At 36.9% G+C, this 16,396-nt stretch overlaps 1 protein-coding gene and 3 gene segments (V, D, J or C); 1 reads left to right on the top strand and 3 right to left on the bottom strand.

The window, feature by feature from the left end:
* The window catches only part of LOC119504151 (immunoglobulin lambda-1 light chain-like), an 88,525-nt gene that overhangs the window by 4,750 nt on the left and 67,379 nt on the right, over positions 1 to 16,396 (bottom strand). Inside the window, exon 4 of the mRNA XM_037796246.1 lies at positions 488 to 522. Within this exon, the coding sequence (XP_037652174.1) occupies positions 488 to 522 (35 nt within the window). The remainder of the gene's footprint in view (positions 1 to 487; positions 523 to 16,396) is intronic.
* LOC119504145 overlaps positions 1 to 16,396 on the top strand; it is a 116,148-nt gene that overhangs the window by 49,203 nt on the left and 50,549 nt on the right.
* Positions 2,856 to 4,815, bottom strand: LOC119504174. The segment is given in 2 exon segments: positions 2,856 to 3,425; positions 4,333 to 4,815. A coding segment is annotated over 1 exon segment (312 nt).
* On the bottom strand, positions 7,967 to 8,702 carry LOC119504186. The segment is given in 1 exon segment: positions 7,967 to 8,702. A coding segment is annotated over 1 exon segment (387 nt).

Below are 16,396 nucleotides of genomic sequence, written 5' to 3'. Positions count from 1 at the left end.
TGTCTGTTTCACTTCCTTTTCACCACTTTAAACTAACGAACTGTGAAGTCAAACTACAGCGATACTAAATGAACATTTTAATGGCATTTGCAACAGTTTTTATACCTAACAATCGTTTAAATGTTATAGTAAAACATAAAACATAAGAAACTTGAAATTAGATTTTGTTGTTATTTTCTGAACGTTAAAATGTTCCTGCAGAACAAATTTACAACCAAACATCATTAAACAAATATATTATTGGAAAAAAAGCAAAAAATGATTCTGCATATATTTCACCATAACATCTTCTTTAATACTAAAAGAATATTAACATTAATATTTTCCTAAACTTCAATATCAGCCAAGCTTAATAGACATCAAAAAAAAATATTCGCATCATGTAATTTATCCAAAATATTTTTTTAATTTTTTTAAAATTCTGATGCAAATTTTAGTATTAAAAGAATATTTCATGTTGTATAAATTATAAATCTCTGGTACTTACAGTTAATGATGAGTTTGGTTCCTCCACCAAAAGTCCTCCACAGTGATACAAACTCATTAAGTGGCCGTACAAAAACCTCCTGCACTGTGAACAAGCATCTATCCACTGAAAATACTCTCTGCTTTCTCAATTAACATAGAAACATTTATACTTTATTGAATTTACAAATATTAAATTAATGATATCAATTGAAATTATTGTATAAATGAAGATTATTTCTTTAATTTTGCTTTACTTTTCTACACCAGACAGAGAAACGATCACAGTCTCCTTGTAACAAAGTCATTTTTTCGCAGCTTTATATCAGTTGCTACATGGTTAAATGAACATGATGCTTTTTAATAATAATAACTCATAAACTCATATTAAACAGATCTGAAATATGTTATTTATCTCCAGTAAACCCTGTCAGTAGATTAAAGGCAGACAAACAGACATATGATACCAACCACAGTGGACACAAACTCATCCTTAAATCCTCAACTGCACTTCTAATATAAATATGTTTCTTCTATTATCCATTCAGATGATAGATGGTGTAAATCCAAGCAGTATTCCTCCTGATTTAGTGTCCCACGTTGCCTTCAGTGTGTTGAGAGCAGAGAAATGATTTCCATAGAGAGGAGGCTTTGCATCGTCAGCTGATCCTCCAGTGAACTGAGAAGGTTTATAGTCCTGTGAGTTCAACACTGCAGGACTCAGATGTGTCAGTCAACACAGCAGAAGCACAACCAGCATGACTCTCATCACCATCCTCATCTGGACGCTGGCCTGCTGCTGTTTTACAGGTTCATTCACTCAGCAACATTTCAGACATGATGTGCTGCCTTTTCTCTCATTTATTTCTGCTGATAAATGAATGATTTGTTTTTGTCTGCAGGATGCAGCGGTCAGGTGACTGTGACTCAGCCTCCAGTAGTGACATCTACTCCAGGATCCACCGTCTCTCTCACCTGTAAGACCAACCAAGCTGTTTACAGACACAGTAGTCTTGGTGATCGTATGTTCTGGTATCAACAGAAATCTGGACAGCCTCCAAAGCTTCTAATAAGATATGTGAGCACACGTGAATCAGGAACAGCAGCTCGGTTTAGTGGCAGTGGAAGCAGCTCTGACTTCACTTTGACCATCAGTGGAGTTCAGACTGAAGACGCAGCAGTTTATTACTGTCAGAGTTACCACTACATAAACAGTGCTGGTGTGTTCACACAGTGATTTGTAGTCGTACAAAAACCTCCCTCAGTCCGACTGCAGAGACACTGAGCTGTTACAGCAGGAACCGACTGCAGCTGCTGAAGAGGAAGAGACTCTGACACAGACCACTGAACACAGAGCTGACAGGAACCTCACCAAGCACACACTACACATTCACACTAATAACTTCATTAAAAACATTATTAAAAAATCTAATAACACATCATGTTGTGTTCACATTTACTCTCAGCTAAAGAGACAAATGTTGCCTGATCACATATTTGAGTCATGATTTCTTCCTCCCTAAAAATCAAGTTCACATTATTCTCCAAGTTTTTTTTTTAATAAAAAAAAAGATTTATTATTTACTTTTCTTTACTATAATGTAATATCACTCTTTATACCAATTTAAAAAGGAGAAATATTAATATTTACATGATGAATCCAAAGCAAGTGTGCTATTAGTATACTTAATTTAAACTTAAAACAAAAGACTGTACTTTTAATTTACTATTTATGTACTTATCAGAGATATACTTAAGTATACTTAGCTTATACAGACAATTGCAGAAAAGTATAATATACTTGGATTATACTTGTAGTTAATCTTTTGATAGAGATATACTTTGGAAAAGTATAATTAAGTATTCTTGCCATACAGGCCTACAGAAAGGTATACTTGGCTTGTAGTCGTACTAACTTTTTGATAGAGTAGCCTATTAAAGTGTGTGAGAGTTTGTAAACAAATGTTTTGATTTGAATTTAATTCAATTCAACAAGAATTTTCTACGTTTTTGGATTCTTCGTTCACCGTGGAGACGTGTGAGAAATATCTATTAATTGTTTTATCATCACAAAACATCAAGTCAAATAGCAAAAGGAGCAAGTCTCTTTATGTAATACATATAAATCATTAGCTAAGTACTATAAGTTAAAGTATACAAAGTGAACTTTCATAAACTAAAAAGGGGGCTACAAGTATATAACTATTAAACTAACAGTATACATATTCACTTGTAGTATACTTGAACTTTACTTAACTTCATAAAATAAACTCTAAGTATACTACTTTGTCGTGAGGGTTTTCATTTTCCACAGAGAGGAGAATCAGTTGAAGTTATAAAACCAGTTAACTTCTTTCTACTCTTCATAAAATAAAAGAGCAAACACTTGATGAAGTTATGTATCAGTGAAATCTTTATTAGCAACAACATCAGTGATCAACATGACAGTTATTAAGCTCACTCACATGAAGCTGCTGAGCGACACACATTCCTCTCTAAGTTGTTGTTGTCCAACACTTTACAGCAGTGTTGTTCTCTGTCACACAAAGCTTCAGTTTCCTCTACAAGCATTCAAACTGCTATTGATCAGAGCTGCTCCCCCCCACACAGAGCTCCTGTCCTGGGCTTCAGCCGGCCCCTCTAGCCCTTACACTGGCTCCTGTGGAGGGACTGGGTCTGGCTGTGGCCCTGATGGAGGACCCTGCAGGAGTACAGCTCTCCTTCCATCCAGCGCTCCTGGCTCAGGCTCAGGGTGCTGCTGCTGCTGTAGCGGCCGCTCTTCTCCTCCTCTGAGCTGCTCAGGACCCCCTCCGTCACCTCCGTACCGTCCACCTGCCAGCTCACCACGGCTCCCTGAGGAGAGTAGCCGGTCAGCAGGCAGGCCAGCGTGGCCGAGCCCCCAGAGAGCTGCTCAGAGGAGGGGGGAAGCAGAGAGACTGAGGGCCTGACCATGGTGCCAGCTGGAGGGGAGAGCAGAGACACACAAGGAGCAGATGAACTTCCACTGTAGGACAGACAGCTGGACATGAGACAGTTATGATACCTGACAGAGGTTAACACTACTGTGGATCAGCTGTGTGCATGATACTGTGATCAGACAGAGGAGAGGAGCTGACACATGGCAGGAAATGAGGAGTTAACATATAAAACACAATAGTAAAACTTTGTTTTTTATTTAAAGTAATGAATCTTCTACTGTGGAACTCTTCATAAATATCTAATAATTAATATGCAACATGACTTATCTGTGATTTTAAATGAGAACATTGTATTAATGATCATTAAATTAAATCTTCTTTATAATATGTGACAGTAAATGATTCATCGCTGTGATGCAAATGTAACATCTGTATTCAGTTATAGACTTTATCATCTGTCTGTTTCACTTCCTTTTCACCACTTTAAACTAACGAACTGTGAAGTCAAACTACAGCGATACTATATCAACATATGAACTCTTTTAACAGCATTTGCAACAGTTATATACCTAACAATTGTTTAAATGTTACACTAAAACATAAAACATAAGAAACTTGAAATTAAATTTTGCTATTATTTTCTTAACATTAAAATGTTCCTGCAGAACAAATTTACAACCAAACATCATTAAACAAATATATTAGTGGAAAAAAAGCGAAAATTATTCTGCATATATTTCACCATAACATCTTCTTTAATGCTAAACGAATATTAACGTTAATATTTTCCTAATCTTCAATAACAGCCAAGTTTAATAGACAGCAAAAAATAATATCCACATCATGTAAATTATCCAAAAATAATTTCTTGTTTTATCAAATTCGGATGCAAAAGATAGTATTAAAAGAATATTTCATGTTGTATAAATTATAAATCTCTGGTACTTACAGTTAATGATGAGTTTGGTTCCTCCACCAAAAGTCCACCACAGTGATACAAACTCATTAAGTGGCCGTACAAAAACCTCCTGCACTGTGAACAAGCATCTATCCACTGAAAATACTCTCTGCTTTTTATAACAATACAGAAAACTTCATACTTTATTGAATCTATAAATATTAAATTAATGATATAAATTGAAATTTTTGTATGAATGAAGATTATTTCTTTAATTTTGCTTTACTCTTCTACACCAGACAGAGAAACGATCACAGTCTCCTTGTAACAAAGTCATTTTTTCACAGTATTATATCAGTTGCTACATGGTTAAATGAACATGATGTTTTTTAATAATAATAACTCATAAACTCATATTAAACAGAACTGAAATTTGTTATTTATCTCCAGTAAACCCTGTCAGTAGATTAAAGGCAGACAAACAGACATATCATACCAACCACAGTGGACACAAACTCATCCTTAAATCCTCAACTGCACTTCTAATATAAATATGTTTCTTCTGTTATCCATTCAGATGATAGATGGTGTAAATCCAAGCAGTATTCCTCCTGATTTAGTGTCCCACGTTGCCTTCAGTGTGTTGAGAGCAGAGAAATGATTTCCATAGAGAGGAGGCTTTGCATCGTCAGCTGATCCTCCAGTGAACTGAGAAGGTTTATAGTCCTGTGAGTTCAACACTGCAGGACTCAGATGTGTCAGTCAACACAGCAGAAAGCACAACCAGCATGACTCTCATCACCATCCTCATCTGGACGCTGGCCTGCTGCTGTTTTACAGGTTCATTCACTCAGCAACATTTCAGACATGATGTGCTGCCTTTTCTCTCATTTATTTCTGCTGATCAATGAATGATTTGTTTTTGTCTGCAGGATGCAGCGGTCAGGTGACTGTGACTCAGCCTCCAGTAGTGACATCTACTCCAGGATCCACCGTCTCTCTCACCTGTAAGACCAGCCGAGCTGTTTACAGATGGTCTGATGGAGATGAGGATATGTTCTGGTATCAACAGAAATCTGGAGAGAGTCCAAAGCTTCTAATAAAATATGCAAAAAAACCTGTGTCAGGAACAGCAGCTCGGTTTAGTGGCAGTGGAAGCAGCTCTGACTTCACTTTGACCATCAGTGGAGTTCAGACTGAAGACGCAGCAGTTTACTACTGTCAGAGTCGCCATCAAATAAACAGTGCTTATGTGTTCACACAGTGATTTAGAGCCGTACAAAAACCTCCTTCAGTTTGACTGAAGTGAAACCGGCCTGTTGCAGGTGCAGAGGATTGGTGAAGAGACTGTGATGAGGAGAACTGGTCCAGTGAACACAACACAAGAGTCATCAAGCAGAACCACAATGAATCTAAATAAAACTGGAACAAACTCACAGACGCTCTTCCATATACAGTTTAAACTTATGATCTTGTCATTCAGTCTCTTTATGAGTAAACTGGGGAGGTTAAACTCTTGCTGGACTTTAGCCACTGATATCAAAACATGTTGAAAAGTGTTTCTACCAACAGCTGCACAAAACAATGAATTATTTAATTTTGCTTTACTTTTCTACACCAGACAGAGAAACGATCACAGTCTCCTTGTAACAAAGTCATTTTTTCACAGTTTTATATCAGTTGCTACAAGGTTAAATAAACATGATGCTTTTTAATAATAATAACTTATAAATTCATATTAAGCAGAACTGAAATATGTTATTTATCTCCAGTAAACCCTGTCAGTAGATTAAAGGCAGACAAATAGACATATCATACCAACCACAGTGGACACAAACTCATCCTTAAATCCTCAACTGCACTTCTAATATAAATATGTTTCTTCTATTATCCATTCAGATGATAGATGGTGTAAATCCAAGCAGTATTCCTCCTGATTTAGTGTCCCACGTTGCCTTCAGTGTGTTGAGAGCAGAGAAATGATTTCCATAGAGAGGAGGCTTTGCATCGTCAGCTGATCCTCCAGTGAACTGAGAAGGTTTATAGTCCTGTGAGTTCAACACTGCAGGACTCAGATGTGTCAGTCAACACAGCAGAAAGCACAACCAGCATGACTCTCATCACCATCCTCATCTGGACGCTGGCCTGCTGCTGTTTTACAGGTTCATTCACTCAGCAACATTTCAGACATGATGTGCTGCCTTTTCTCTCATTTATTTCTGCTGATCAATGAATGATTTGTTTTTGTCTGCAGGATGCAGCGGTCAGGTGACTGTGACTCAGCCTCCAGTAGTGACATCTACTCCAGGATCCACCGTCTCTCTCACCTGTAAGACCAGCCGAGCTGTTTACAATTCCAATTATATGTTCTGGTATCAACAGAAATCTGGACAGACTCCAAAGCTCCTAATAAAACTTGTGAGCACACGTGTATCAGGAACAGCAGCTCGGTTTAGTGGCAGTGGAAGCAGCTCTGACTTCACTTTGACCATCAGTGGAGTTCAGACTGAAGACGCAGCAGTTTATTACTGTCAGAGTGCCCACAGCGGTGGTGTGTTCACACAGTGATTTGTAGTCGTACAAAAACCTCCCTCAGTCCGACTGCAGAGACACTGAGCTGTTACAGCAGGAACTGACTGCAGCTGCTGAAGAGGAAGAGACTCTGACACAGACCACTGAACACAGAGCTGACAGGAACCTCACCAAGCACACACTACACATTCACACTAATAACTTCATTAAAGAGATTATTAAAATATCTAATGACACATCATGTTCTGTTCACATTTACTCTCAGCTAAAGAGACAAATGTTGCCTGATCACATATTTGAGTCATGATTTCTTCCTCCCTAAAAATCAAGTTCTTGTTATTCTCCACATTGTTTTAAATAAAAAAAAATTTTTATTATTTACTTTTCTTTACTGTAATGTAATATCACTCTCTATACCAATTTAAAAATGAGAAATATTGATGTTTACATGATGAATCAAAAGCAAGTGTGCTATTAGTATACTTATCTTAAACTTGAGAGAGAGAGCGTATACTTTTAGTTGAATTTTTATGTACTTATCAGAGAAATACTTATGTATAGTATACTTGGCTTATACTTTTACTTAATCTTTTGATCGAGATATACTTAAGAAAAGTATAATTAAGTATTCTTGCCTTATAGGCCTACAGAAAGGTATACTTGGCTTGTAGTTGCACTAACTTTTTGATAGAGTAGTCTCTTAAAGTGTGTGAGAGTTTGTAAATGAATGTTTTGATATGAATTTACTTCAATTCATCAAGAATTTTCTACGTTGTTGGATTCTTCGTTCACCGTGGAGACGTGTGAGAAAAATATATTAATTTTTTTATCATCACAAAACATCAAGTCAAATAGCAAAAGGAGCAAGTCTCTTTATGTAATACATAAATCATTAGCTAAGTACTATAAGTTAAAGTATACAAAGTGTACTTTCATAAACTAAAAAGTGGGCTACAAGTATATAACTATTAAACTAAGAGTGTACCTATTCACTTGTAGTATACTTGAACTTTACTTAACTTCATAAAATAAACTTTAAGTATACTACTTTGTCGTGAGAGTTTTCATTTTCCACAGAGAGGAGAATCAGTTGAAGTTATAAAACCAGTTAATTTCTTTCTACTCTTCATAAAATAAAAGAGCAAACACTTGATGAAGTTATGTATCAGTGAAATCTTTATTAGCAACAACATCAGTGATCAACATGACAGTTATTAAGCTCACTCACATGAAGCTGCTGAGCGACACACATTCCTCTCTAAGTTGTTGTTGTCCAACACTTTACAGCAGTGTTGTTCTCTGTCACACAAAGCTTCAGTTTCCTCTACAAGCATTCAAACTGCTATTGATCAGAGCTGCTCCCCCCCACACAGAGCTCCTGTCCTGGGCTTCAGCCGGCCCCTCTAGCCCTTACACTGGCTCCTGTGGAGGGACTGGGTCTGGCTGTGGCCCTGATGGAGGACCCTGCAGGAGTACAGCTCTCCTTCCATCCAGCGCTCCTGGCTCAGGCTCAGGGTGCTGCTGCTGCTGTAGCGGCCGCTCTTCTCCTCCTCTGAGCTGCTCAGGACCCCCTCCGTCACCTCCGTACCGTCCACCTGCCAGCTCACCACGGCTCCCTGAGGAGAGTAGCCGGTCAGCAGGCAGGCCAGCGTGGCCGAGCCCCCAGAGAGCTGCTCAGAGGAGGGGGGAAGCAGAGAGACTGAGGGCCTGACCATGGTGCCAGCTGGAGGGGAGAGCAGAGACACACAAGGAGCAGATGAACTTCCACTGTAGGACAGACAGCTGGACATGAGACAGTTATGATACCTGACAGAGGTTAACACTACTGTGGATCAGCTGTGTGCATGATACTGTGATCAGACAGAGGAGAGGAGCTGACACATGGCATGAAATGAGAGGTTAACAAATAAAACACAATAGTAGAACTTTGTTTTTTATTTAAAGTAATGAATCTTCTACTGTGGAACTCTTCATAAATATCTAATAATTAATATGAAACATGATTTATCTGTTTTAAATGGGAACATTGTATTAATGATCATTAAATTAAATATTCTTTATAATGTGTGACAGTAAATGATTCATCGCTGCGATGCAAATGTAACATCTGTATTCAGTTATAGACTTTATCATCTGTCTGTTTCACTTCCTTTTCATGACTTTAAACTAACGAACTGTGAAGTCAAACTACAGCGATACTAAATGAACATATAAACTCTTAAATTTGTTTTAACAACATTTGCAACAGTTTTTATACCTAACAATCGTTTAAATGTTATAGTAAAACATAAAACATAAGAAACTTGAAATTAGATTTTGCTGTTATTTTCTGAACGTTAAAATGTTCCTGCAGAACAAATTTACAACCAAACATCATTAAACAAATATATTATTGGAAAAAAAGCAAAAAATGATTCTGCATATATTTCACCATAACATCTTCTTTAATACTAAAAGAATATTAACATTAATATTTTCCTAAACTTCAATATCAGCCAAGCTTAATAGACATCAAAAAATAATATCCGCATCATGTAATTTATCCAAAATATTTTTTTAATTTTTTTAAAATTCTGATGCAAATTTTAGTATTAAAAGAATATTTCATGTTGTATAAATTATAAATCTCTGGTACTTACAGTTAATAATGAGTTTGGTTCCTCCACCAAAAGTCACCCACAGTGATACAAACTCATTAAGTGGCCGTACAAAAACCTCCTGCACTGTGAACAAGCATCTATCCACTGAAAATACTCTCTGCTTTCTCAATTAACATAGAAACATTTATACTTTATTGAATTTACAAATATTAAATTAATGATATCAATTGAAATTATTGTATAAATGAAGATTATTTCTTTAATTTTCTTTACTTTTCTACACCAGACAGAGAAATGATCACAGTCTCATTGTAACAAAGTCATTTTTTCACAGTTTTATATCAGTTGCTACATGGTTAAATGAATATGATGCTTTTTAATAATAATAATAATTCATAAAATCATATTAAGCAGAACTGAAATATGTTATTTATCTCCAGTAAACCCTGTCAGTAGATTAAAGGCAGACAAACAGACATATCATACCAACCACAGTGGACACAAACTCATCCTTAAATCCTCAACTGCACTTCTAATATAAATATGTTTCTTCTATTATCCATTCAGATGATAGATGGTGTAAATCCAAGCAGTATTCCTCCTGATTTAGTGTCCCACGTTGCCTTCAGTGTGTTGAGAGCAGAGAAATGATTTCCATAGAGAGGAGGCTTTGCATCGTCAGCTGATCCTCCAGTGAACTGAGAAGGTTTATAGTCCTGTGAGTTCAACACTGCAGGACTCAGATGTGTCAGTCAACACAGCAGAAAGCACAACCAGCATGACTCTCATCACCATCCTCATCTGGACGCTGGCCTGCTGCTGTTTTACAGGTTCATTCACTCAGCAACATTTCAGACATGATGTGCTGCCTTTTCTCTCATTTATTTCTGCTGATAAATGAATGATTTGTTTTTGTCTGCAGGATGCAGCGGTCAGGTGACTGTGACTCAGCCTCCAGTAGTGACATCTACTCCAGGATCCACCATCTCTCTCACCTGTAAGACCAACCCTGCTGTTTACACAGAGAGTAATTATGGTGATCGTATGTTCTGGTATCAACAGAAATCTGGACAGACTCCAAAGCTCCTAATAAAATATGTGAGCACACGTGTATCAGGAACAGCAGCTCGGTTTAGTGGCAGTGGAAGCAGATCTGACTTCACTTTGACCATCAGTGGAGTTCAGACTGAAGACGCAGCAGTTTATTACTGTCAGAGTTACCACAGCGGTGGTGTGTTCACACAGTGATTTGTAGTCGTACAAAAACCTCCCTCAGTCCGACTGCAGAGACACTGAGCTGTTACAGCAGGAACCGACTGCAGCTGCTGAAGAGGAAGAGACTCTGACACAGACCACTGAACACAGAGCTGACAGGAACCTCACCAAGCACACACTACACATTCACACTAATAACTTCATTAAAAACATTATTAAAATATCTAATAACACATCATGTTCTGTTCACATTTACTCTCAGCTAAAGAACAAATGTTGCCTTATCACATATTTGAGTCATGATTTCTGTCTCCCTAAAAGTAAAGTTCACATTATTCTCCAAGTTTAGTTTTATCAAAACAAAGATGTATTATTTACTTTCTTTACTATAATGTAATGTCACTCTCTATACAAATTTAAAAAATAGAAATATTGATATTTACATGATGAATCTTTAAGCAAGTGTGCTATTAGTATACTGTACTTATTGAAAACTTGAGAGAGAGAGAGTATACTTTCAGTTTACTTTTTATGTACTTATCAAAGATATACTTAAGTATGGTATACTTGGATTATACTTGTACTTAATCTTTTGATTGAGATATACTTAAGAAAAGTATAATTAAGTGGTCTTCCCTTATAGGCCTACAGAAAAGAATACTTGGCTTGTAGTTGTACTAACTTTTTGATAGAGTAGCCTATTAAAGTGTGTGAGAGTTTGTAAAAGAATGTTTTGATATGAATTTACTTCAATTCATCAAGAATTTCTTCGTTCACCGTGGAGATGCGTTTAATATTATGTTGTACATTTTACACTTCAAAAAAACTTAAATTGATTTCCAATTAAGGTGAACGTTCCAAGATAGCTACAAATTTGAAGTGAAAGCATGCAGATGATCAAGTAAAAAGCCTTATCAAGGCAGGTTTAATGTATAATAACCATAGATAATAGCTGATGTAACAGGATCAGCTCCTCTATCACATGCAGAGTCAGTTGAACAGTCTGCAGAGTAAAACACTGCAGATCATGTAAAGTCATAACAAAACACATGGACTTGTTCTCTGTTACTTCCTTGTTGATCGATGATGGAGATTCGAACTTCGTCAATTTGAAATTGATGCGAAAGGATGAATGATAGTTTTTTTTGTTTGGACCAATGAAACCACACACACATTCATCACACGCACACCTGAGTGACGTATACCTGGTCCCACTGGGACTGTTGATGTTTTCCTTCTGTCAACCCTCAGAGGACTGTGTCTCTTATTGTGAAAAGCTTGTCTTGAATGAGCCTAACAAACTGAACCAGGATCAGTCTGTTTCATAAAGACACTCAGAGCTGATCAGAGCCTGAATTCATCAAAACGTGTCAGAGGAGGAAATCAGTCTGAACCGGACAAAAGCTTTCAGAGTGACACATGTTTGTTCCCTCTTTTAGGATGAAGAGTGAAAGGATTTTATCAACTTTCCTAACAGGAGATGACTCATATCTCAGCTGAAATGTATCAGAGCTGCAGAGGAGTTTAACCTGTCAGCAGCTGCTGGTGGAGCTCACACGGATGTTTTGGGAACGCGTGATGACATTAAACTTATTCAAAGATCTTTTGGGGAAAAAAAGCTGAATAATATTATTTTGTCATCCATTAACACAACTTTGGGGTGAAGCCCTGAATTTGATTGTGTAGGGATTTGGCTGTAACAGGTTTTGGTTATTAGAAAATTAATTAACAAATAATAATATAATTATTAATATTAATAAAGATTATCAATAAACATTAATAATAAACGGGGCACCACCCTGGAATCAGGGCAAATGACCAAAACGTTAATATAGTCTCATTATATATGCTAAACTATCAATTTGGAACTTTGATTAATAATTAAATTAATAACTATAACCAAAATAGATAGTAAAGGTTGAAGTATATCGGAGTTCTTGACATAGCAGAGGTTGGCATTATTCACTCTTGTGCAACATTAAAGAGACCAGCATGTATATTCCACAAACACTTATTTACAAGATAATGAAGGTTTAAAACACAATATTAATCTAACTAAATAACTAAACTAAACAAACCAAACACAGTGTGTACGCATGTGTGTGTGTGTGTGTGTGTGTGTGTGTGTGTGTGTGTGAGAGAGAGAGAGAGAGAGAGAGAGGGAGAGAGACAAGATGGCGTGATGTGGGGGTTAAGATTATCTGAAGCTGTATGTTTATGTTTAACTAAATTCACAGTTCATGTATGTGATCTTAATGTGTGTTAGATATGCAGTGGGTTAGAAAAGATGGTTAGTTTGCATGCAAGACCTTGTCTATGTGAAGCATAAACTAAACACATCAGATGTGGCGAAGCCAGTTACCCAAATATCAAATACAGATAAATCACCAGTCAAACTCAATGAATAACATTAAACCAAATCAATACAAGTACTTTCTAGAAATCAAAGTTGAACAGTCTTGCTCAGCCATGTGCGATTGCTAATTCTAAGGTAAGCCCAGTACGTTACCAATCCATGGAAGAAAAGGGTTTGTAATTCCATGTGTTGAAGTTGTGGTTCCAAGTCAAAGATGTCGTCTTTGCTATGCTCCAATCAAGTTGTTGCTTGAAGTTAGTTGGTCAAAGGCAGGCTCTCGCGTCGTCTGCCTTTTGGTTTCCTTGTGTTCCTATGGATGGCTGTTTCCTAACAGGCCATAGATTAGAAGCAGTACTACTTCCGGTCTGGAGAGCAGCAGCTCACCTCTCGCAGGTCAGGAGAGATGAGGAGAATGAGCAGAAAGAGGAGGAACAAAGAGATTCCTCTGGTTTTGTCCTGGGTGAATTTCACACCTATGTGTGAAATGCTACAGTAGCCAATGGCGACTGAGCTTAATCCACAGCCAATGGCTGCATAATCAAGGATCCTGAGAAGCACAGTTCATTGTCTTTTCCACCAGAAATGGCAGGTCCCTACAATTGAAACATTTAAGTCAAGTCAAGTCAATTTTATTTGCATAACCCAATATCACAAATCACAACTTTGCCTTTACAATCTGAACAGGTTACGACACTCCTTGTCCTTTTAAGTACGACCATCTCATTGAATGAGGAAAAGCTCCCCCAAAACAACCCATTTAACAGGGAAAAAATATGGAAGAAACCTCAAGAAGAGCAACAGAGGAGGGATCCCTCTTCCAGGACAGACAGAGGTGCAATTTAAGTCCCTTTAAGGGATAGTTACCACTTCTTCAATCAATCTTTAAACCATGCAGATAATCCATTAAAACCCCTTAATAGTTTTTATGCACCAAATATTTGGAACAAGCTCCCAGAAAACTGCAGGACTGCTACAACTCTAAGTTCTTTTAAAACAAAGCTTAAAACGTTCCTGTTTGCTGCTGCCTTTAATTAAACCAGATAATGATCTTATACTGCATTAGAGCTTTTACTCTTTTGTGTTTTATTCTTTTTTAACTTCAATCCTAGCTTTTATTTTTAGCTTATTTTTATTTTCTAATCTTTAATGTTTTTATGTTTTTATGTTTTTATAACTGTTTAAATTATGTCTTAATGTTCATTTGCACTTTGTCGCAATGTTCTTGAATGTTTATGTAAAGCACTTTGAATTTCCCTGTTGCTAAAATGTGCTCTACAAATAAAGCTGCCTTGCCTTAACAGGAAAGACGACTGGTTCAAAATAAAAGCCAGAAGACGGAGGGTTTTAAAAAAACTAAATTGAGGAGATAACCAAGAAGAGAATATTGGATCGTGTTTTCTCAACTGTAAGAATCTGTATGATCTGACCTCTGACCCTGACCTGAAGTACATGATCAAAGAAAAGAGCTAAGGACTGAATACAAAATTAATGTCATGTCAATCTGGAGTTGTTGTGAACCTGCACAGCCAGCAGATGACACCTTTGCTGCGTTTAAAAAAAGAAAAAAAAAACATGATATGACCCCTGACCCCACAAGACCACAATGTCACAGCTGAAGCAACTGCATTAACAGACTGAAGTACATGATGATGAAAAGAGCTAAGAGTTAGCCAGAGTTGTTGTGAACCTGGACAGCCAGCAGAGAGCAGCCTGCATCTATTTATGACCTTTGGGAAACTTTGCAAAGACAGAAACAGCAGAGAGATGACGAACAGAGAGTCTAAAGTTTCTACATGTTCTTAGTCAGTCCACAGGGAGACGGAGCCTCGACCTACTCCACCTCATCTCTCCCTTTCAGTTTCACAAGAACAGGTGTGTGTTTGCCTTCTTTAATGTATTTTTGCATGATTTTAATGCATCACTGCTCCTCACAGTTTAAGTTCTCCTGTCACAGAGAGTCTGAACTGTTTTCATGCACTCACACTGAAAACTGCATCAGGATGATGTTGTCAATAACTCTGATTGTCGTGTTGGGTTTTCTGAGTCAGGGTGAGAGATTCTGAAAATGTATCTGACATTGTGGCTTTAATTAATGTCTAATTTATTATCATCTAATCTGCTGATTCTCAAGGTTTATATTTCATTTCTCATTTCAGAGATTTCTGCAAACCAATTTCTGACTCAAGCTGACAAATCCAAATCTGTTAGTGTTGGAGGGACCGTGAGCATCAGCGCCACAGGGAGTTCAGATATTGGTGCTGATCTCAGTTGGTACCTTCAGAAACCTGGACAGGCTCCCAAACTCCTTATATACGGAGTATCAACTCTCTTCTCAGGGACTGCGTCTCGATTCAGTGGCAGTAGCTCTGGTTCTCACTACACTTTAACCATCACAGGTGTTCAGACTGACGATGCTGGAGATTACTTCTGTCTGGGCTACCATGGTGGTGGAGTGTTCACACAGTGATTTAGAGCCGTACAAAAACCTCCTTCAGTTTGACTGAAGTGAAACCGGCCTGCTGCAGGTGCAGAGGGTTGGTGAAGAGACTGTGATGAAGAGAACTGGTCCAGTGAACACAACACAAGAGTCATCAAGCAGAACCACAATGAATCTAAATAAAACTGGAACAAACTCACAGACGCTCTTCATATACAGTTTAAACTTATAATCTTGTCATTCAGTCTCTTTATGAGTAAACTGGGGAGGTCAAATTCTTGTTGGACTTTAGCCACTGATATCAAAACATGTTGAAAAGTGTTTCTACCAACAGCTGCACAAAACAATCTAATGTAAAAGAAAATTCCAATTTACCATTCTTCATTTTAAAAATCCAAAATATTTCATTTTCTAAACAGAGCCTTTCCTTTCAAAATATCACAAAAAAGTAAAAAAAATACAACCACTAACAAAGTACTATTTATGTAAACCTGATATACTAAAAGGTATAATATATGATGTTTTATACTGAGATGACCAAGACTATATTTTTCATAATAAATATATAATAAAGGAAATACAAAGACACTCATTTATTATAATCCACAGTTTTATTTAATGATGGTTTAATGTTAATGTCACATTTCTGATGAATGAACAGTTCATGTTGGAGTGAAACTAAACTAAAATTCAGTTTATTTTGAAAAGTATTGAACATAACATGCAGAAGATCCATATAAGAAAGCAGCATGCACACTTAATTGAAAATTATTGTATAAAGAAAATTTTTTCTTAAATTTTGCTTTACTTTTCTACACCAGACAGAGAAACGATCACAGTCTCCTTGTAACAAAGTCATTTTTTCAGTTTTATATCAGTTGCTACACGGTTGAATGAACATGATGCTTTTTAATAAACTTCTAATATAAATATGTTTCTTCTATTATCCATTCAGATGATAGATGGTGTAAATCC

The sequence above is a fragment of the Sebastes umbrosus genome, chromosome 16 (genome assembly GCF_015220745.1).
Source record: "Sebastes umbrosus isolate fSebUmb1 chromosome 16, fSebUmb1.pri, whole genome shotgun sequence".
Lineage (NCBI taxonomy): Eukaryota > Metazoa > Chordata > Actinopteri > Perciformes > Sebastidae > Sebastes > Sebastes umbrosus.
The sequence above is the reverse complement of the archived record's forward strand: the minus strand, read 5'-3'. Positions and strand labels throughout refer to the sequence as shown.